The sequence below is a fragment of the Malurus melanocephalus genome, unplaced genomic scaffold (genome assembly GCF_030028575.1).
Source record: "Malurus melanocephalus ecotype Western Australia unplaced genomic scaffold, MMel_1.1 scaffold_9, whole genome shotgun sequence".
Lineage (NCBI taxonomy): Eukaryota > Metazoa > Chordata > Aves > Passeriformes > Maluridae > Malurus > Malurus melanocephalus.
Genome location: NW_026623241.1, coordinates 6,494,453 through 6,516,842, shown reverse-complemented (window position 1 = coordinate 6,516,842; position 22,390 = coordinate 6,494,453). Strand labels below are relative to the sequence as shown.

Genomic DNA, 22,390 nt, shown 5'->3' with positions numbered 1-22,390 from the left:
AAAATATAAAGGGCCTTCCCTTTAGCGGTCAGAAACAATAGGAATAACGAGACCTGGTGTTCMGGTTAAAAGTGTGTGATAAACAGCATCACTTAAAACTATTTTTGGGCAGTGTTGGTCTTACGTTCTCAAACCGTTGTTTTTTACTCGTTGTTGAGTAAAAAACAAAACTCGTTGTTGAGTTTTTTTTCGTTGTTGAGTCCTGCAGTAGAGTTTTAAAGAAAAAATTACAACGGCCCGTGGTGACAGTGGATGTATTGTAGCGTTTGGAAACGCGAGGATTTGAGCCGGCATTTTCCACGAGGGCAACCAGAAGAACGGGGAGCGCCCCCCACCCCCCCAGAGAGAAAGGGCGGGAAGGGAGAGGGGGTGGAGCCGCTGCTTCTGCGCAAGCGCAAGGGCTTCGCGCGCCTAAACCAGCTGCCAATCTTGGCGCGCGGCGACCGCTGGCCAATGGGATTGTGCCGGGGGGGCGTGGCCAGGGCAGTGATCCCGCCGGCCGTGAGCGCGCCCCGCGGCAAACGCGCGCGAGGTTCGAGGGTGGCGTGCGGAGAGCGCTCCGGTCGCGGTGCGGGATGGAGGACGATCTGGTGAGGGAGCGCGGCAGCGGCGGCTGTCGGTGTTTCTGTCTGTGTGTGCGCGTCTGTCTGTCTGTCTGTCTGTCTGTTTGGTGTGTTGTGGGCAGCGGCCCGGCCCGCCCGGAGCGCAGAGGCTCGGCCCTCATCGCACTTCGGAGGGGAGGGACGGGGCCGGTTTTCCGCTTCTCCCTGCGGGAAAGGAGGCGGGAATTGGGAGTTCTGTSCTCGCCCCGGGTCCGGGCTTCTGGCACAAACACTTTTGCTCTGAGGGCTGGTCTGTCCGCAGCCCTGTTCCCCTCAGAGCTCAAGTTTGTGTACCAGATCTCGTACCCTCAGGCTGCCTCTAGAGGGCTGCCTTCCACGGCGAGCACGTCAAGAGCCGGACACTTGTCCAGGCAGGCTAGAATCGTGCTTAAGTTAAAACCCTTACGTGTAGCGTGACACGAATTAACTGTTAAAGGCTCTTTTAGGTTCGTGACAAAAAAAATTTCTTTAAAGAATTTAAAGATTAATTTATTTATTGCGCAAGGTTCCTTGCCCATGCATTATGCTACACTTTGCTTGAAGGGTAAGGGGTTTGAGCTCGAGTGCCGGATTGCCTGCGGAGTGTGGTTCTGCATGGTTTCTGAAGTGTTGGCTTTTCCCATGTCGCCTATGAAAGGAGAAAGAAATGTCTTTATAAATAAACTCTAATTTTGGGCTTTGGGGTGAGATAAGGCTTAAGGTTGATACTGGGAGATAAAAAAGAAATAATGGGAAGGATTTTTATAATAATTTTACTGATTGACTTATTTATGATTATGTAAGTAAACTACTAGAGCGGAGATCTAGAGATGTAAACTGAAGGGGGGGCAATTTATGATAAAAGGGGGGTTTTATTAGGCGTTTGGGGGAGCTTGTAACTTTAAAGTATTTTAGCTAATGGGGAAAGAAAGAGGGAACTGTGGCCGGGAAATTGGGATAAAAGGAGGTTGCGTCTTTCATAAATCTGAGAGATGATATGATTTTTATTTACAAATAAAGTTGCGGGACTCTTCTGTCTCCTTTTTGGACATAAACCTCTGGTGCTTGTGGATTAATTTTCCTMACACCTAGAATTTTCTTCTGCCGCTTTCAAGCGGTGTTGAAAACTTGCAGTGAAAGCAATCTATRTGAGATTTGGTTGGTTTTGATACCAGAAATAATAATCAAAGGGGAATCACAAAAAAGTGCAAAATGCTGTCAGTATGGTAAACTTGAGAAAAACGTGCTGAATTATTCTGTGTTAGGACTAGATAATCTCCACCCTGCATATAGTCTTTGAATTTACACGAATGAAGCAGAGGTTATAGTTGTTTTTAATCTAAACATTTACATTTTTTGAGATGTTTTCCTGTTAAATTTGTGAAGAACTGTGCTCTGCTTAGCTCTTGAATTTTTCTTGCCCTTTCCTCCTGTTTTACCCTCTATAGCCCTTGCCGCTTCCCAATTTGTTGTCACAGAAGGCAACACTGATAATGCTCTTCTATTTATTACTGTTCTAGTTGTGGTAGATGACTCGAGTCCTGTCTGCTRTTTTAATGACTTTGATTATTCTTGGATTTCAAGCGTATGGAGAGGCGCTGGGAGTTAGTTGAGGTTGGAGTTTTAGCGTGGCACAGTGATGTGCTCTCACTGTCAGTGTGGTGTTCCCTGTGRTAAACACAGGGTAAGAATTGTCACGTGAGCAGTTAACACACAGCAGCAAATGTGAAGTATGGTTATGTCCTAGCTTGCTTTATGGCAGCTCACTCCTTTTCCTTACTTCAAAGATTATTCCTGCAGTCATTATAGAAATGCTRACCAAATCCTTAGAATCTTTGTGGTTTCTGTATGTAAGTCTCCTGTTAGACTCTCTGACTTTAGATGCAACAGGTTCTTAATTTGGTTCTTGTGAAAAGCTGAATTTCGGGCAGTTGTTACCGGCACTGTCGCTACTACGGCATTCTAAGAAAAACGATGCCGAAATAACTCCCTCTCTCCCACTTCTTCAAGATGTCTTGAGAATCCTTGAAAACTGCTTACTTGTTCTYCTGTCTAGTGTCATCATGCTTAGTAAAATTGATTCTTATTTCTTCACAGAATCATTTAAAAAAAGGCTACAGAACAAGATTCTGCCATGGAGGAGGGTAATTTGCATTTAAACATTTATTCTTAGATTCTGGAAAACTTTAGTTCATTTTTATCCAAGAGCTAATAGTCAAAACTATGTGATGTRTCTTATTAAACTGATCATATGATGTTTTACAAATTTCTTGTATTTCTTCAAAAACTGCGAGGGGACAAAGGTCCAAGGGTTTCCTTTGTGTTCCTTTGCTGAGGCAGCAAATGTGGTTTAGCTGTTCCTAAGGTACCCCTAACTGGACTGAGTMCAGAATCTGTGCAAATATATTGCTTTTCAAGGAGTAGATAAATTCCGTCCACACAGAGTTCTGGCAGTGTGGACCCTGCTGATGAATGTTGGAGATGAGTTTGGGTATTTGCGATGCTGTAGCATTCTTTACACATGTGTTAAAAATCCATTAAATTTTTGTTAGTGAAATCCATTTCTGGACATGCATTTCATGAGCTTACCRAATCTACCCAATTAACTATTTTTAAAGTTACAAAAATAACTTTATGGTTATTTATTGGTATATGGTTATTATTATTTTTTATGACTATTATGTTATGGTCGCTGCCCACAACACATTACTCAATTTTTCTAACACTTTTCTAGTGTTATTTTGGTTTTGATCAGCATTGTCTGGCTAATGAATCACTCACTTCTGCCCTTTTCATTTGTGCTGGTTTGAAACGGTAATCCAATAGCTGAACTGTTCAGTTGCTTATGGGCTGTATACCTCAAGCCAGTCCTTTCTGCTGCAACTTGTACAAGCACAGAAATCACATGTTTTACAGGGTGAATCCCTATATGGAGGGATAGCTGCATATCAGCAGCTGCACATTTCATTTCTAGTTCTGCTGTTACTGGATTACTGTGTAGGCAACATGGCTCGAGGTCTGATTAATAAAAAAACTACTCTACTTATTTCCAGTGAAACTCTAGTCAGCCCAAAGTTCATTTACCTCAGGGCAGTAGTTGCATGTCTTATGTAGAGGGAATTCTTCATTATTATTATTATCATYTGTGGTAATGAGTTTTTTTCCCCTGAAATTCTTATTTAGATATGTTTCTTTACAAATATCTGTGCGTGGAAATGGTAGGTAAAAATATATTAATGTTGGAGCTAGGGGACATAATAACCTAAAATATTACGAAGTAAAATTTTGCTACCTTAATATTTGGGATAGGAGCATTTGATATTTTTGATTGAAAATGTTTTTTTCCCTCTTCTTTCTAGAAATAAGATTGATCTACAGCCAGGTCAAAACATACTGAAATTTGTAGAGGATTGCTTTGAAAGTAAGGCCTTATATGGTGTTTCTTTTAATTTGCTGATAAATTCCTTGTGTTATATTTAGTGGTAAGTAGACAGAAATAAAAAATAAGAATAAAATGGATACAAATAGTATTTCTCAGGGGTTTTAAGAGCACCCCCTTCCCAGCTTCTTAAAACTGTGTCTTAGCTGTCTGATAAAAGTAATCTTTCTCTCAAGCAGCTGGTTCCTTTCTTCTTTAGATCTACATGATCTTAAAAAGCCTTAGAACTTGTTAAAATAAATGAAACCTGGAGAATTCCAAGATTCCCATATTTATAATTTTTTCTGCACAGGTTGCAGCAGTGATCTTATAATAAACTCTCCAAGTTGCTCAACCTCTGTTTTGAAAAATGAGAAGGGGACTTCGAGGCAAAGGGTAAGTTAAGTCAGTGTCACAGTGTAGCCTTGGGTACAGTTTCCTGTGAGTACAAGTTTAATTCTGTAGCATTTAGTTCTGTATGAGCCCTTGTAAAATATGTAGGCGATAATTTAGTCTGTAATTTACTCTATAATAGTTGTTGAAAACGTGATTTTTTTTTTGTAGGTTGTTGTGGTCAATAGATGATTCTGCTTATAGAATATTTACTAATAGCTTTTTTCCTTGGGTTTTTACTAATAAAAGCTTCTCTAGCTTTTTGCCTAGGACAGTTAAATTTCTCATGGTCTCAGATTGAAATACGTTGCCTTATTACTGGTAGGGGGTTTGGCTGTCTTGGACTCCATTGGAGTTGGTTGTGGTCGATTTGCCTGATACATGGGCACAGTTCTTAGCTCTCAGATGGACAGTAAAGTTTAAAGGTAATTCACCTATAAAAGCAGCTTCTTAACTCCCRATGGTTACATGTACAGTAACTTCACATATCTGTAACTTCATTGAARAGTGGAAACGAGTTAAAGGCCTTGTTAGTGTGCTGTCTGAGAGGATAATGCCAATTATCTAGTTTGTATATTTAGTTTTAATACTTTGATTTTAATTTTTTTCTTCTTACTAGGTTATTCTATTAATGGCAGGGTTGAGAACAGGCAACCATATAATGGTGTTTAGTTTAGTCTGATGTTAGAATACAATATAATCTTAAAGCAGTTCTTGCAAAACCTCAGCCTGTCTTAATAAAAGTGAATTAAATTGTTTAAATCTATTCATCCTAATGACAATAATAAATAGAGAGATAAATAAATAACCTGGAGACTAGCAGGATGTCTSTTTGAAGCTGCATATATAGATATTTACTGTACATAGTGTTTTACCTGTTGATTGAAATTCAGTAACTTTTAGTTAGGAAGTCTTACACAGTAGAAAGTTTAAGTGTTTCATTAAAATAGAACTGTATTTYGAATGAGGATGAATTAAGGAAAGGAGATGGTATAGTGTTCTGTAGAAATGTATATTCCTACTGTTGCTTTATCAAATATTTTACTTTGTCTCATTATGATTATCAACTATAACAGCACAAGTCAGGGTCAACCAACTCTGTGAGAAGAGCCTGTAATTCTGCAGAACCCTCACCTACATCACTGCTAAAACCAGTSAGCAGCAGAGGTTGGTCTTGTTATTACTGAATTAAGGTTTTTAAGGTAACGATTTCTTGGGATTCTGTAAAGTTTTGGAAGAATTAAATRTGTTCTATATATATGGCAGGACAGTCATGTGAATCACACCTGAAGCCTGCAACAGACGATTATGTAGCTGCTTCTAAAAAGCCAGAATCTCCTGTGTCTACAAGTGAAAAAAATAATACATTAAAACATATGGAAGCACTGTGCCAGCGTCCAGATGTGCTTTTGGACTCTGAGGATAATCATGAGTCTGTTGGATCACCTTTTCCTGTGGAGGAAGCAAAAACTTGTCCTGTAGTTAAGTAAGTAGAGGTGAACATGGCTGTGGTGTCATATCCCATGTGTGCCCCCTACCTTAGGATACATTAAGCTGGACTGTGAACTCATAAAAAACAATTTCAAGCTTTTAAAAAAGTTTCCATATCTGGGTTTAGAAAGGGAAGAATTATTATTTTTTAGTATTCTAGTGATAAGTGCAGTACCCAGGTGAAGGAAGCCTATCAGAATAGATTTAAACTCTTWTCCAGGAAAGTGCACCGAAGTATCAGCTTTTCAGGTAGTCGAGACTTCTTCAATGAATCATATTGACAGGGTTGACCTTTAAGAGTTAACAAGAATTTGTTAAAGCAGTAATGAGCAGTCATTTTTCCTCTCACTCTGAATATACAAATGTTTTATACAAGGTAAACTACCTAAGTTGTGATTATTATCTCCTCATTGGAAGATTTGAAGCTGAACTGCAACACTGGCCAATGATCCTGGCCACAGTTCCGCTTTCCTAGAGGATTGAATSTCTGGGGTAGATCATAAAGATGGACTGACACTGATTCTGTTGACTCCCATTGATGTAATGGGATTGAAATATGGTGCACCTGCGGTCTAGGAAACCTGACAATTTCTGAAGCATGTACTTCTAAAATTAGGAATTTGTCTTGCTAAGTAACCTTTACTTTAATCAAGAGTCACATGCTGACTCTATGTTRCCTTTGGACACTTTCTGCTCTGCTGTAAAGTGCTAATGCTAACCTGTGTTCCAGCAAGCTTCCCCAGAAGGGAAGCTCATTCACAAGAAGTGAGATGTCAGCAGGAGTGTCTGTTCATCCTCACAATACTTCACTGTGCACTCAGGATTTATAGCAAAGGGTTTGAATGCTGTTTCACATTCATAGATTGCGTTCTGATAACTGGAATACACCAGCTGCAGCCAAGAGCCATGGAGAAATTAAAAATTTGGAAGAACAGCCTGGGAGAGATGAGCAGGTGGAAGGAACAAAACATGTTACTGTGTCTTCTGCCAGGAAGAAGTCTTTTTCTTCAGCAGTCTTAGCAGCTGTAGCAACGCGTGGACAGAGGTTTGTTTTAGTGCTTAGTATGGAACGTATGAAGGATGAACTTTATAATAATTCTTTCAAGGAATGTTCTGTCCTGTGTCTAGGTGCTGGGAGTCACCACTAGATTTGAAAGACTGAAACTCAATTTCCGTCCAGAATGATATATTTTTTTCCTCCTTTCTTTAGATATTCAGCCTCAGTATCACCACCATCACCTCATCCTGTGAAAGGTCAAGATATAGAAACAGAAAATGAATGTGAATTTTTAATTGATGAATCAGGTGGTATATCTTCCACTTCTTGGATTTCAATACCCAGTAAAAAACCAAAAAACAATGGCTCTGCAGGTCCCATTTCTAAATCTCAGCCCTCTGAAAAGAAGAAGACACAGAATAAGAAAGTCAGAAACAGAAAAGTAGAGGCTAAAGCACCTACTAAACAGAAACTGGATCATCTGGGTGTTAGAGCTTTTGACTTCGAAGGAACGTCAGAATCAGATTCAATCTCTGATAGTGAAGAAAAGGTCCATACATCTCAAACCAAAAAGAGTACTCGTATGGGTAAGYTATTTAACAGCTCTTCAGACTTTTCCTTCCAGGTCACATTACTGGTTTTGTGGTGGTTTATAATGAAATTATAATCAAATAGATGATAGGTATTATTGGATTCCTTTTTAATGTTTCAGTTGTACAGTTAGATTTGGGTGAGTCAGAGACAGTGAGACAGATTGTCTTCATTTTTTTCTCCACCACTTTGCTTTTCCTCTTAGGACATTAAAAATTAAATCAGTAGTGTCGCCTCGTCTTGTGAGGAGTCATAGAACATAGGTACCCACAAGCTTTTGTTCCTCTCTATGCAGAAAGGAGGCTATGTGCTTTGAATAGAAAGAAGATTGAGTTTTAGGAATTTATTGTAAAGGGTTTTATAATAGGAAACTTAAAACTGGAAAGCACACTCAATGTAACATTTCTGCACCCTTTTTTTAATTGGGAAATACTGGAAGTATACCAAAATGTTTTTTGTAGACTATAGCTTAGTGAAAGCCTTCTTTAGCCATCAGTGATAAAACTGGTTTTGTGATACCTTTTTTTTTTCATTTTGATTCTTTGATTTATTTTTATGCATTCAGATGTCAACATACACCTTCAGCTTTAATGGGAGAAGATATTAATGTCCAAATGTTTTGTGTATTGACAGGAAAGACTAAAAAGGATGCACTTAGACAAAACCCTCCAAATGAGAAAAAGAACACATCCTGGAAACTAGAAGCTGAAGAACTGATGTCACGGTCTGGAGTGAAAACAAAACCATCTGATGAAGAGCAGTGTAAAACCAGGAATCTGCTAAATGAGGATTTGTCTGTGTCTTCATCTGACCATCAGGAAGAGCAGACTGTGTCTTCAAAAATGTCTCTCAGGTCTTCCAAGAATCTGCAGTTGTCTTCTAAAGCTTCTTCACAATTAGTTAAGAAGAAACAAACTGCTAAGCAAAAACTTCCAGAAGTTAAAGTATCTGAGAAAGGGACAGCAAGTCCAAGGAAGAAGCTTAAAAAATCTGTCCGGAAAAATAGTAATAAAAAGCCTCAGTTGCAAAGAGAGGAGAGTTCTGACAGTGAACCTAGTGAGGAGGAGCTTGCAAGAGAGGCTGTAGAATTGAATGAAGTATGCACCACACCCTTGCATCAGAAGTTAGAGAGTCCCATGATTCCAAAGTTCACYAAGACTGAAAAGCCTAGAAATGTATTGCACACATCAGAGTCACATGGTGGTGCAGATGAGGGAACTCCTGTAAAGGCACTGCAGCATCCCATGGACAGTGTGAAGAATCCTGAAAAGAAACGGTTGTCTGCCAAGTCTTCAGGGAAGAGACCCAAAAAGATCCCACGTAGAACCAATAAAGCTCTTTGCTCAAGCACTGAGGACACTGAATCTCAAGCAGATTCTGACTCTTCTGTACAGGATATGGCAAGGGAAAATCAGAAGTTACCACATGTGAAAACAAAAAGTAACAAAAGAAAACATAATAGGCAACACGTGCCACAGTAAGCTTTTGTGTGATTCCTTAAAAATGGTAGATAATTTTACACATCTTGTCAGCTTTTAAGCAGTGATGGCCCAGTTGAAGTATGGGATAATTTGAGGCTGGTTCAATAGTTCATAGAAGAGTCAAGCAGTTTAATCAACGTTCTGTTCTCAAAGCTGGGTGCCACGTTTAGTGTCTTCTACACTGAGAAGCCTGATGAGGAAACTTGTTCTGCCTTAAATGTTCTTGTGAGATTTGCATAGCAGATCCAGTTACCCATGACCCTACCTCCATAGAGTAGCTTCCCTGCTGAGTTTGTTGGTTTTTAAAAGTAAATTCAGAAAATAGAGCATTTAATTCTTCAGCTATATTTATTTTAGTCAATCTAAAGACTTAAGTTTAAGCAGTCTAAAACCTGTTTTGTAATCATTCTTCTTTGTATTGCTTTTCAATGTCTTTTTTATAGTTTTGTTCAGGAATAAAATACTGAGGTACAGGTTTCTTTTATTAAGTAAAGTTGACTTAACACTAAATGTAATAAGAATGTTTTTTTTCTTTTCTAGGGATTCCTTTGTAGCTGAGAAGGTTCCRGGTTGTGAAAGGTAATTTCCTGAGTTGTCTGAAAAGCTTTAATTCAATCCTACTTCTGCCCCACTAAGACCGCCCCTGAGACTSAGTAGCTGGTACTGCTGCTATGTTCTGTGCCCTGCTGGTGAAGCACTGAGTAGAAAAGGGCTGTGATTCATGCTTGAGGGTTTTAATACTGTGCTAATACACATAATAAAGCAATATGATTTTTCTTACTGTCATGAATAAGGGGTTATTATAAAAAGCTTCTTGCCTTTTGGGGTTTCTTTCCTTGAGGCTTACAGCATGCAAAAGAATTCTTAAAAGCCCTTCCATAATCATGGTATATGAAAAAATTTTTGTAATGTAATGCTACAGAGACAAGGAAATGTCTGTATTGTGGAAGGTGGGGGAAAAAAGTTTAGGAAACAAAAAGTTTAGGAAACCTGTTTAGAGAGGAGGTGTAAACACTAATTTGTCTKTCTGATGGCTGAGTAGRGGAGMAGTTCATGARTTTCTGACCTGTGATTTCTAAGGAACAGTCATTTGCTTCAGTGTCTAATCAGTATAGACATGTTTAAAAGCAACATAAAATCCAGCCCACATGATCTGAAAAAGCCTTAAATTTGCCATTTTTGGTAGTGTTGTAATGTTTTTTTGACATTAAACATATTAGAGCAGGTGTAATTTTTCTTTCCTTTGCAGTGGGCCTGTTGACCTCCACCATCCAGATTGTGACATATTTGCTTGCAGCAGTCCTGAACAGGATAATACATCTTCAGGTAATGTTTAAACTTAATGTTTCCTTGCATTTTATGTATAAGCTTCTTATAAACTGTAAGTGACAGTTCAGTAATTTCTTTTGTATTTGGCTTGTCCAGAACAAGAAATGCAGATATTACTGGCTATGGTTCCATTTCTGTCCAARTGTGTGATACAGGATGCCAACTTTACATTGTTAGCTTTGGGAGAAAAAAGTCCTCCATGGTTTGGCATCATGCCTACCAGGATAAAATTATTCTCTGCAAAATACTTKGAACAAATTTGTCAGTCTCAGTTTGTACCAGTTTGTCATGTGATGGTCCTGTATGCAGTCACTTCAGGCAACTCTGAGCCAAATTTTACAGCATCATGGCCTGCTTGCCTAAGAATATTTTGGTTTGATGGGAGTTTTGGTGGGGTTGTTTATTTTGTTTTGGTTTTTTGTTTGGGTTTTTGTTTGTTTGGGATGTTTTGTTGTGTTATGGGGGTTTTTTGTTTGTTTTTTGTGTTTGGGGGGTTTGTGTGTATGAGTTACTAATACTTGTTTGGTTTAAGTTTTAAGTTTTATTCCACAAGTTTCATGTGTTTTCATAATGASCATCAACCCTGGAAATACAAAGTATTTTCATAAGTCTTTCACAGCCAGGTGTGAATGGTATTATGCATAATACCATTATTGCTTATGCAATACTTTCTTTATATACCTAGTTTTGTGTGCATTCTGGTAAGAAATTAGTGCTAAAGTTAGATTTGAGTAATATAAATYTGAATGACCTTGCACTCTGAAAGATAAAATTATGAATATAGTTTATAATTTGTTAGTGTTCATTTTATCAAGAGGGATAGGTCTGAGGAGTATTTACTTGAATGTATAGTTTTCAATAAATTCAGTAAATTTTGCAATTTACTCTGTTTAAAAACTAATTACGTATACTGCTTGTCTAGACTGGGTTCAATATGTGTTTATAGCAAAAGGTGTTAGTGGAAGCACCATCCTTGGGACTTTTGTGTTACTTTTGGTTGCTTCTAATGGTTATACTGAATAAAAGTCAGGRATAATGAATGCCTTTGGTGGCTTTTTTGAATGTGTTTTCAGATGAATGTGAAGACTGCAATTGTAAATTAATACAGCTGTTGTCAGAGGACATAGCAAGGCGTAAAATAGGTAAGAGTATTCAATGTAAGTGTGTAAATGCAAATGCGTTTTTAATTTGATACGAACTTTGTTGAAGGAGACACAGGAAAACACCTAGGAATGGGTTCCTATGTTTATAAGTATTTGCAGACAGGGTTTGTTAGTTCTTCAGGTATAGTCCTTCTTGTAATTTGAAAGTTACTTTTTAAAGCTTCTAGTGTTTCTTTTTTTATTGCAATATTTACCAATTATCTTTTTAACTTCCACATTTCCATTTTTCATGATACTGTGTTAAGGAAAATTTCAGGTCTGACCATCCAGGAGCCACTCTGGCAGCCACACTGCCACCCCCAGATACTTTCAAATGCWGGGACTGAATCCCCTTCACAGTGAGTGGCTCCAGTGCCCCTACRGTGCCCCACTTGATTGCCTACAGACCCCACATTCACACAGCCAGAGACAAGGTTTCCTTGCTGGCTCAGCCCTGGGTTTCCCATAGCAGAGCCTCAGACATCTGGGTCCTTGAAGTCATTTTCTCATGGTGTAGCAGCAGAGTAACAGTTWAAATAGAGCAAGGTGGGCTTTTGTACCCTCACAGTCTGTGTGCTCCACAGTGCAGAGTATTCCAGCTGAGTTCTCAGCTCCTGCTGTGTCTCTTGARTGTCGGTCACCTGGCTGGGCCACAGGTCCCCGTGYCCTTTGCTGTGCAAAGGGACAGCATCAGYTCGTGATCTCTTGCCTGAGGCTCCCACCCAGAGCTCAATCTTCARCTGGCACTACGGCTGCTCACCCAGCTATGTGCACTGAATATATTCCTGAACAGCTGAGTCAAGACAAACTTACTGTTCAGTGAGAACAGTAAGAGTTTGAATTTCTTTTGTATGGTAAAACTGAGGGTGCAAATAACCTGTCTTCTGTGGTGGTCTGAGTCTGGACAGGATGGAACAATGGACATGCAGTCAGTTGTAATCCCATGCTTGTCTGTTTTACACTGTGGGGGTTTGTTAATTGGCTTCATTATTATTTTATGCACAACAATACAGTTGTCTACCTTCAAAAACTTTCACTCTTTCTTACAAAGACTAAAATATTGTATATTACTGTACTGATATATGGCAGCAAACACAACTTGAAAGTTGAGACTATGTGATTGATATCTCTGAAGATAAAAATCTGAGAAATCTTGGAAATGTGTGAACTTCTTGTTGGCAAAAGTGCCCCTCTTATAGACGCTGGAAGCAGWACTTATTTACCTGGAAGAAAAGGTTCTGCTTATGCAGTCTGTTACCCTCCCCTTGCCATAACTGAGGCAGAGCCTTGTCACTCTAGCTAATGAAATTCCCCAGATTCAGGCAGGGTTCTTTGCCTTGGTCGAGAGCTTTGTCTTCACATTGTAGCATGTTTGCTGTGCTTGAGCTTGAGCTCCTAATGTCTGTGTGTTAGTGGTTCACTAAAGTATATAGAACGTATATAGAAATTTGACGTAAAGTCAGGGTGGTGATTGTTTAAGAAAAATGAGAGTGAAATATGTAGGCAAAAAAAGACATTTGGCAATACTTGGATCCTATTTTCTTGTCATGATAGCGGTGTGATAAAACGATCATCTAGGAAGTGCTGACCCCCTTGTGGTACAGACGAAACAGAGAGGATACTTAATATTTTCTGTCTCTGAATTTTTCTTTCATACTTAATGTGGATGACTTCATCCTTCGAATTAGTWATGCCTTCCAACACACCTAATGTTCGTCGGACAACAAGGATACGGCTAAAACCTCTAGAATATTGGAGAGGCGAACGAATAAAATATGCTATGAAWCCTTCAGGTATTCCAAAATACCTCTTTGCTTTCTTCTGATGGGGCAGDAAAGAGAAATCTGTGAGTTAAACTATACTGTGAGAGCTTTGTGATGGTTATTCTTGGGTAATTTTTTAGGAAAGGATTATTCGTAGTGTACAGCTGTTTAGTCATCTTTCCATGTAGTTTTTTTTTTTCTCCTGACGTTCCTGTGTCTGTCAGCTAAAAACAGTATCAGCAGAGCATATTAAGTACCCTTGCCTTCTCTGTTAGGGAAGAACAGAACAGAACAGTTTCTCTGTGCTAGTTGGTTTTGTATGTCAGAGATTGTGTATGATACTGGAAAAAGAGACAGTCTACTGGATCATTCATTGGAGCATTTCTCTTTGTGTGAGGATTGTTTTCCAGAGCAGATACTATGCTAGTTTATKCTATCTCAGTATTAAATACTTGTGGTGGTTTTGCCTAAGTGAAAAAACAGATTCTTGTTCTCAGGAATATTTTTACTGACAATTCAGCCTAGTTTACTCCTTTCCTAATTATTTAGTTCACTCAAAAATAGTATTTCTTTGTGTTCCTAAAGTGATACTTATCTTAAAAAATTATTTGCATTCTAAACATTCTAAAATGTTCTTTGACAGGAATTTGATCAAATTATTTTTGAAATGTCTCAAGTTGCATTGCACTCCAAAATACTTAATGTTGAAAAGCTTTTTTTGTTTGTTTTGGCTTTCTAAAGCAATCTGAAAAGTTCAGCATCAAGGAAGCATATTCTCAGTTGAAATGCTTGTTGGATTGCATTCTTTTAAATTTACTATGAGTTAATGAAATTCATTTAACTTCATTTTGTTTCAGGAGAGCTTGTGCTTAGTGGACTAGTGCATCCAGAAACACAATCTCCCAAGAAGAGTAAAAAGAGGAGGGATCCTCCCAAGCAGAAAAGAGATAAAACAAGTATGAACACAGACATTTTTTCCTTTTGATACTTAAAACAATTTTTTAAATCAAATACTCTATTGCTGTAAGATTTTCCACTCCTCCTTTSTCTCTCTGGGTGAAAATAATTTTGTAAGGTAATGTATTAATGTGATCTGATGTGGAAAAACCTGTTCCTACTGGTTCTGTAGTAATGCTGTACATTCTTGTGATGCCACGAGATTTTTGCTTTCTAAAATTGTTCACTTGTCAGTGTAAGAAAGGACATACCTGGAAGTGCTGCTGTGCTTTTAAAGCAAGGGCCGAAGAAACRAAATTTTGTGTTCAGATCATGATACTAATGTGCACAGTTAAGGTATAAAAGCTTGTGGCCATTTTACTGATACYTGATGTGTAATAACATCTAAAAATGCAACAGAGAGTGTTAGTAGGGTTTCAAGCTGCTGTAGGTTAAATACAAAACTACAGCATGGTAGGTGGAGAGCTTTAAGAACAGTACATAAAATAGTTTAAAGTGGGAAATAAATCTGTTTAAACAAACAGAGCCTCTCTGGCCAGTAGATAATAAATATGTAAGTTGTGCTCAGAAAAGAGAGTCAAAGTCCAAAAGCCAGATTATTTTTGCTGTGCTCTGGAAGATGTTTTAGGCTTAAGAGCTTTCTTTATGGTGACTGTCCAGAGCTTTTGTTTGAAGGTGAAACATTTCTCTCTGAAGTTACAGAACTAATAAAACARTTGCTAACAAGTGCGGAAAATGCCATTCAGTTTTAGCACTAAACTAATCAGGGCTGAAATGATCATCAGAGAAATAAATAAGGAAGAAAGCAATCACTGTTGGTACCAATTTCTGATTTTACATGTGTTTCATGTAAATTTTACTCATTACCTCAAAAAGAAAGTGGTAGGCCTAGAGAAGGTTTAGTGAAAGCTCATCAAAAACATACTTCTCTAGTGAAGACTCCTCAGCCCTGAATAGAATACTATGGAGGCCTCTAAGGCAGATGTGTAAAAACACCTYTAAAATCATCAGTGACATGGAAGAGGGAAATAGAAATGGGCTTTTTGGGGTTTTCTGCTTGCTTTTTTTTAAACACATGAACTAGAAGGTATGGGAGGAAGATAAGTGAGAGCTGGGTTCTTCAGCAAAGTAARATGGTCATTCTTACTGTGTGTTTCCTGCCCCAGAATATTGTTCATAAAATATTTATGTACATTCAAGGCAAGAACTGGATACACTAACAGGAGACCAAACAGTTAATAGCTTTAAATGAAGTGTGTGAGCTCCAGGTTAGAGGTGGAAAGCATTCCATGGAAGTGTCAGTACGCTACAACAGCGTTTTTGGAAATGGAAGGGGATACCTGTTTTGGGCCAGTGATAGGAGACAGGATCCTGGTCTAGATCATCTTTGATCTAAGTATAGTTTATATTGTAATGTAAATCATTTGCAGCCCATGTGAACCTGAGCTGGTAGTGACTGTTCRTACTGTATCTTACAAGAGCTATTGGTTGCTTCAGGTGCTTTGAACTGTCTTCCAGAAGTAATTGATTTCCTCTGTGACAGACATTCATCCTAAGACACAGTCTTCTGCTCACATCCTTGAGTCTTAGTGATGCATATAAGGACTGTCAGCCAAGTAAAATTTCTAGCACAAATTCTTAAATGTTATTGATACAATAAAAATGCTGGTTTTACGTCTATTGCTGCTTCTTTTTATAGAGAGATGGTTATGTTGGAACAGAGCTATTCAAATGCAGTAGCTTTCTTCCTCCCCCTGACTCTCTTGCTGTAAGAGTATTTAAGCTTCCATGAGTGCCTACAAAGTGGTATAGCTTGCCTTTAGCATACTTCTGGCTGTGTTTAAAGCAATTTCATGTGCGCTGTTGAGCTGAAATTGTCTGCATAAGAGAATTCTGCAAGAGAGCTTTGGGATATTAATTCTGCCATGAACATTGTAAAGCAGTCTTTCTGTTCTTTTCTGTTTGAAAAGCATAGTGTTGTCATCAGTTMTTAGGATATTTCTTCCTCTGGAAAAATCCTTTTTATTATAGAAATAGTGCTCAGATTTACAGCTTACAGTAAGAATCCTGTAATGTTATTTCTTGAGAAAAGGGAAATTGAACATGTGCTTATCTCTTGAATGCTTTCTCTTTTAAGTCTCTCTATACCTTTTAGCAGTAGGTAAGAGCAAAAACACTTGTTCTTCATACTTCATATGAAGTTATTTCATTTTCTCTCAGCATCTGTTGCTAGAAAAACACTCTTACACAAAATAGAGTTTACTTTTGAGTAAATACTCTTGTTAATAGCATAGGACAAATAGTTGGCATTCCCCATGGAAATTCCTTAGGATTTAGAGTGTTCATCTATTACAGAAATAAATTCAATGAAAAAGACATTTTCAAAGTATTGTTATGGATAGTTTTCTTTATTTRAAGGAAGAGTATTCAGTCTGTTTAGGCACTTATTAAAGGAAAGTTAAGTTCTTAATATATGACATTCGAATTGTGGAAAAGTTGTGGTTAAATGATGGAATTTTTAAAATCTATAGTGATTACTTTCCTGGTTTTGTTTTGGTTTCTTCGTATCCTCAGATACAGGAGACATACCTGCAAGTTGGGACCACACCCTAGCTGATACTTCTAAGCCAACCACTGTACTGGACCCAGAAACAAATGAGGAAGTACATCTAGGTGAGTTGAAGGGATGTATGTGACCAAGGGACTTTGTGAACTATGTAGTYTCATAAGAAAAAAAGTTGTTCATGCCACATGGGGCATAAAAGGGTGAAGTTTTGAAATATTCTTTGCTCTTCTGGAGGAAGTTCTGAGGGAGACACAAAAAGTGTCCTGATTTCTCAGCTAGACATTGAGTATAGCTTTTGGAGGTGTTGCACTGAAACAATATGTATTTCATTGAGCATGTAACAAGACTAATTATGTGCATTAATGTTAATCTCCTGGACATTTTTTTGTAGATTGTGTTAACACTGCAAGCAGTAACAGTTACTTCTTCAAAGATGAAGCAATAGAAATATACAAAAATTTGAATACATCTGTTTTTGCAACTGGTAGATTGATTCTGAAACCATTTAAAGAAAAGGGGCACCAGTTTGTCCACATGGATACAATAGTAAGTGTTTTTTTCTTATTTTTATATGTTTTTTCTTATTTTTATAAAATGGACTTTGTAAACAGAAAATCTTGGGATGGTTGAAAGTAACATAAGAAGTTGAGAGGTTCCCCCCCACTTCCACCAATACAAATTAATGAGTGATTTGATAGTGATACTTTGTGTGCACATTGCCCTGCTTTGTTTCATATTAAATCTGTATGTCCGTGTGCCCCTACTTACTGGCTCTTGCAGGCAAGATAAAAATATYAAATAAAACTGGACCCCATCCCCCTGTTGAGTCGTGCATCTTTTTTCATCAATATGGGAAAAAGGGGTTGCAGCTCTGCTGGTTGATTTGGGTTTTTACCTTTGTTATATGTATGCAAGTGTTTTCTTGGATATCTTTCTTAAATGTTTGCAAAGGAAATGTTGCTAACCTTAGAACCATTTGGTTTCCATTAAGGCTTTCCATATTATTCATGGCAAAATTATTGTTACATTACACAAGACATCGTATTGTCTGACTACAGGGGACTTCTTCTACGTTCCAGCAGGTGAGTACCTGTGTCTGAAACCCATTTGTTGGGAGATGAATGAGGCTTAATTAGCACGCTAGGAATCAAAACCAAACCAAATGGCTGAAAGAGAGAGGATTGAAGAGAAAGTGGGAAAGTACAGGGTGATGAAGAATGGAATGTGACACAACACTGGACATGGTTCRTGATCTAATTGTTGAATGCAGGGATACAAATACTGCTTGTTTGTGTGAGTTGGCCTCAAAGTTTTGATGACACTACCAGGTTCTAAGAAAAAAATTCCCTTGGTATTCTGGTTCTGTCACTAGCTGTTATGGTGAGGAAACATCAYGGACAGCKAAATGTTAGTGGTAATTAATATAGTTGTTTTGGTCACTGTATGCTTTTTGGTTTTTTCCTGTGTAAAATTATGAAAATCCATTTGGATCAGTTCATGTTTTGTGTTTTGTGCTTGTATGTGGAAGGTTCAGAGTATCTTGTTGAATAGGTTGTAACTTCATATATTTTTTTGATAATTTAAGGACCTGGCTTTGACCTTCTCATATAAAAGTGGTATGAATTCCATATGGGAAGCTGTCCATCAGTGGGTTAAGACTGGTCAGGAGATTTTGTAGTAGTGTTAAGGCAGGCTGTTCATGCAGCTGTAGAGAGCTTTTGTGCAGCTTTCTTGTGAAGAGGCCAACTTTTAGAAAATGAGGAGCTAGCCCTTTTTCTTCCTTSAACTTTTCAGCACGTGATTGTTCTTGATTGAACAATCATTACTCAATTAATGCCTGATGCTTTGAAGTGTTTTCTTGATGATTATTTTAATCTTAAAAGTTTAGTGGATCTGCAGAGACAATTTTGTCATTTGTTTTTGGGAAAGCAGATTATAAAATTCTGGAAGGATCTATTCATTCTTCCCTGCTTCCTGATGGCTGGCCTCAGTRTGGCTGGATGGGCAATGCAGTGTTTGTGGCAGGTGATCCAGGCTGTATAGGAGTGTTAGGATGTTGCTCATTCCTTATGTTCAGGGTCCATTAGATAATTCTGYTTGGTGGCCAGGTTAGTGTGCAAATCTCAGATGAAGATGTGCAGATGTTTCCTTGTGCAGTTTTTATTGATAGTTTTTGTGGGAATAAATTAAAGTAAATTCAGTCACCTTAAAGTTTTATTGTAGGTTTTTAAGAGCTGAGAGCTCTAGCCTATTACATTCTTCCCAGTAAAAATCTTCAAAGCAAAGTTTAAAATAAAGGACACTAGCTGTATTGTCATCTCTTTGAAATGCACTGATCTGCCTCTAAGAGTCACATCCTAGATTAGGAGCTAATACTCCTTCTGTTAAAATAAATAAAATTTTAAAAATATACTTGGCTAAAGACATGAGTTTAAATATTGCTAGTGGCTCCTAAGGGAAACTTACTCTTTTTTTTTTTTTTTTTTGTAGGAAATGGATATAACCTACGTAATCTTCTGGATGAAGAAAGTATTCTTCTCTATACACAACTCAAAGACAGGTGAATGAAGAACTTTCTGCTGAGAAGTTTGCTTAAACAAATTTGTTGTTTTAAAACTTTTGTATGTGCTGAAGTTCTTTTTACATACAAAAACTTGAGTGAGCCCGTCCTAACATTACAAATTAATACAGAGCGGCTGAAATCAACATAAGAAGAGTTGAGAAAAAAAACAGAAGAACGTTATAGTTTGCTGTCAAAGTGAAATGACACACTGAGGGCGTTGCTCCGAAGCAGTTATTGTTCTTGTRCCAACCAGTGACAGAAAGATACAAGTATGTACTGTGTTGGTATATTTGTTGTTCCAAATGTTATCAATATGCTTAATCTCCCTCAAGATGCTTAGCACTGGAAAAATGTTGACATCTTCAGCTAACATCTGATAGATAGTCTTAATGACTGGCTGGTACAACCAGCTTAGAATAATCTCTATTTAAATGACAAACCTGCTGTTTGCATTCCAGTAATTGTTGTCTGGGAGATGGGCTGCTAAAATTATGTTGTGCTGGGGTCCAGCCACCTTCTCATATGTTAACGACAGGCACTCCTTCCTTGTCTGGCAGCTGGATGATTAGTGCCTCCAATTTGAATAGGAAAATAGGAGCTCTTAAGTAAGAGCTTATCAGTTGTGTCTTTTGTGTGGAAGCTACAGCCTGATTAGTTCTGAACATTGTTGATAGCTTTATTTTGTGTAACATCGAYAGGTCATTGCCAAATGTATTACTCTAATATCTCCTTTTGATTTGCTTGCTGTGTTCCTGGATAATAATGAGGACCTTTGGGAAAGCTGTAATTATACTGTGTACTCCAGAAGCCAAGTCTAGACAGCAGATGGTATACATAGCATTTGTCTCCCAAGCTCTTCGAGGATCCTTCTGGCTCAAGATAAGGATAAACTGCAGCTATTCTGCAGTTTGGTATGGTGCTTTCTCTCTCTGGGCACTGCTGTACTCTAAGAGAAGGAGATAAGGAGAATTGAATTGGAATCGTGAACTTTTAAGGACTTGAKGATTGAGCACTAACCTTGTAAGCMRTCTTGGCCATGATCTTTATGCTAARTCTAGAGTATACATTAAAGAAGGAAAGAGGAATTGGCTTTCAGCTGCCAGCTAACTTCCTGTGTTTATGAAGGGGGTTAGACACCAAGATTATCATGCCTCTGTAAAAGATGCTTTGGAATTTGAAATAATACTTTCTGTCATTCTCTTCCAAGCAGTAGTTCCTATGGTTAATGCATATGTAGACTGTGTTTTTTCATTCATGGCTAAGTCATGTGTAACTCTTGAGAAAATGAAACATGCCCACTGCCATTTAGTTCTGTCTTGAAACAAGCTATTACTATCAGAGTTCAGACTGCACAGAAAGACCTTTTTTTTTTTTTTTTTGCCGGGCTTAACTTTTGTAAGCAGTTTAAGAGTTAAAAAAGTTAATTTAGGTAGTASGTATAAATTTGATGTTGGCAGCTTTTCTAAATTGAGGGCTTGGGCTGGCCTCTTCAAGGTCAGCAAGATTCAAGTAGTGTCCTTCCTGTGTTGGAACCATATCACCTACCAGATGGGCACACATGCTGGTCTCACTGCTTGAGGGGATACCACTCACTAAAACGTTTAGTTTTTAAGTATTTCAACTCCTCAGGCCTACAGAGATCTGGAATTTTGCCACTTGGAAAAAGAGTACAGGGCTAGGATTAAACCAAAGGCTCTGCTTCTAACTCAAGCAGATCTCCCAACATTCAGGCCATGGATGTGATGGTGTCTGATCCCGGCAGCAAACTGGTTCCACTTGAAAATCAGAACAAGAAAACTATTTGGTTGTGTTAATGACCAGGGAGTTCTGAATGGAAGTACCCTGCAAATGTTTTTTTGTCTTATCTGTCTGCAGATTGGGTAGCAGAAGGATGGACACTGAAGGGGTTAGTAGAGGTGATTTATGTGGATGGACTACGGAGCGTGTGGTCCTGAAGAAAAATGTGGGTCGATCCTGTGGCAGAGTTCAGCAGGCTGCTCCTTGCCCAGGATGTGTTTTCATTTGGTGGGCTGAGATGAGAACTTACAACATTACCCACGTGTATCAGGCACTGATGTGTCTTCCCCCACCATACTGTGCTGCAACTTAGCAGCAAGATTTTGAGGGGTTTTCTTTTGGGTGAGGAGAAGTATGTGCTTCAGGATACTTCCTTAAGCRGAAGTGATGTGTGCAGGTCTTTTCCTGACAGGCTGGAAAGCGCAGTTGTTCATGTGCAGGCTCGAGGTCAGCATGCTGGTTTGTGTTGTCCTGATGGTAGGCTGGGATTGTCAAGAGAGCTGGGTGGACTTGGCAAAGGATGTCACTTTTTAGGTGGGATGGTTTTGTTGCTTTCTGACTTACCGGTTTCTTGGGAGAGATGTCCTGTGTAGTTTGCAGAGATGTCATTCCATTTGCCGAATATTTTAAAGTTGGGCTACATCTGAATATGTGGTTTAGTTKTTTTTTTAAGAAGCGATCAGTTTTGCCAAGGGATGTGCTCTTGAATATTGCTCTGATTTAGCAACAGTTCTACTATTTGTCAGTAGATGGAGCCTCAAGCACAGCTGTTAGTGTTTTGCTGGCCTCTGTTCATTAGGGTCTGATTTCTGGAAGGYGGGAAGAAGAGTTGAGTTACRGGTGGAGATAAATTTAGTTGAATTCTGTTGCAAGGARATGTAAATCAGATGCCATTCAGGTAGAACTTAACAACTGAACGTTGCTACCTTATTTCTGTTAYGTGGATGTTGTACTTGTTGCAGCCGCTTGCACAAAAATGTTCTTTAAAACATTAGTGCACAGCAGGAGCTGTTGTTCTGGGTTGTTCACCGTTGGTCTGGATTGCATTTCAAATTTTTTTCTTCAACTTGACACTTGTTAGAAATTTGCTGCTGTGTCATTAGGCTGAATGTAAGTGTGAGGAGGTGCAGGAGAATGCTTAGAGTGCCAGGACTCCTATGGCTGCTGAGTTGTGCAGTGTGTTGGTCAATAATCACTTGTTAGTCAGAAGCAGCAGCTGATGTTCCACCTCTGCCTGGTCTTGTCTTGCCTCCTGCTTCTTACATTTTTGTGTACATCAGACCAAATAGGATATTGTAAAGAAATAAGCCTCTTCTGAAAT

The 22,390-nt window shown here is 38.5% G+C and overlaps 1 protein-coding gene across 3 annotated transcripts; it reads left to right on the top strand.

The window, feature by feature from the left end:
- Positions 1-484: 484 nt before the first annotated feature.
- Positions 485-21,654, top strand: CENPC (centromere protein C). Of its 3 annotated transcripts, XM_057376659.1 has the most exons (18): positions 485-590; positions 2,679-2,725; positions 3,941-4,002; positions 4,313-4,395; positions 5,469-5,559; positions 5,659-5,878; positions 6,746-6,928; positions 7,094-7,467; positions 8,105-8,948; positions 9,493-9,531; positions 10,202-10,278; positions 11,355-11,423; positions 13,112-13,216; positions 14,044-14,142; positions 16,718-16,816; positions 17,101-17,255; positions 17,701-17,791; positions 19,200-21,654. In XM_057376659.1, exons 1-18 carry the CDS (start codon positions 576-578, stop codon positions 19,271-19,273), a joined length of 2,727 nt encoding a protein of 908 aa, XP_057232642.1. In that variant the 5' UTR covers positions 485-575; the 3' UTR covers positions 19,274-21,654. The 3 variants fall into 3 exon arrangements, with proteins under 3 accessions (XP_057232642.1, XP_057232650.1, XP_057232658.1); XM_057376667.1 differs by lacking the exon at positions 13,112-13,216; XM_057376675.1 differs by lacking the exon at positions 3,941-4,002 and having other exon boundaries at positions 564-590.
- The last annotated feature ends 736 nt before the right edge of the window (positions 21,655-22,390 follow it).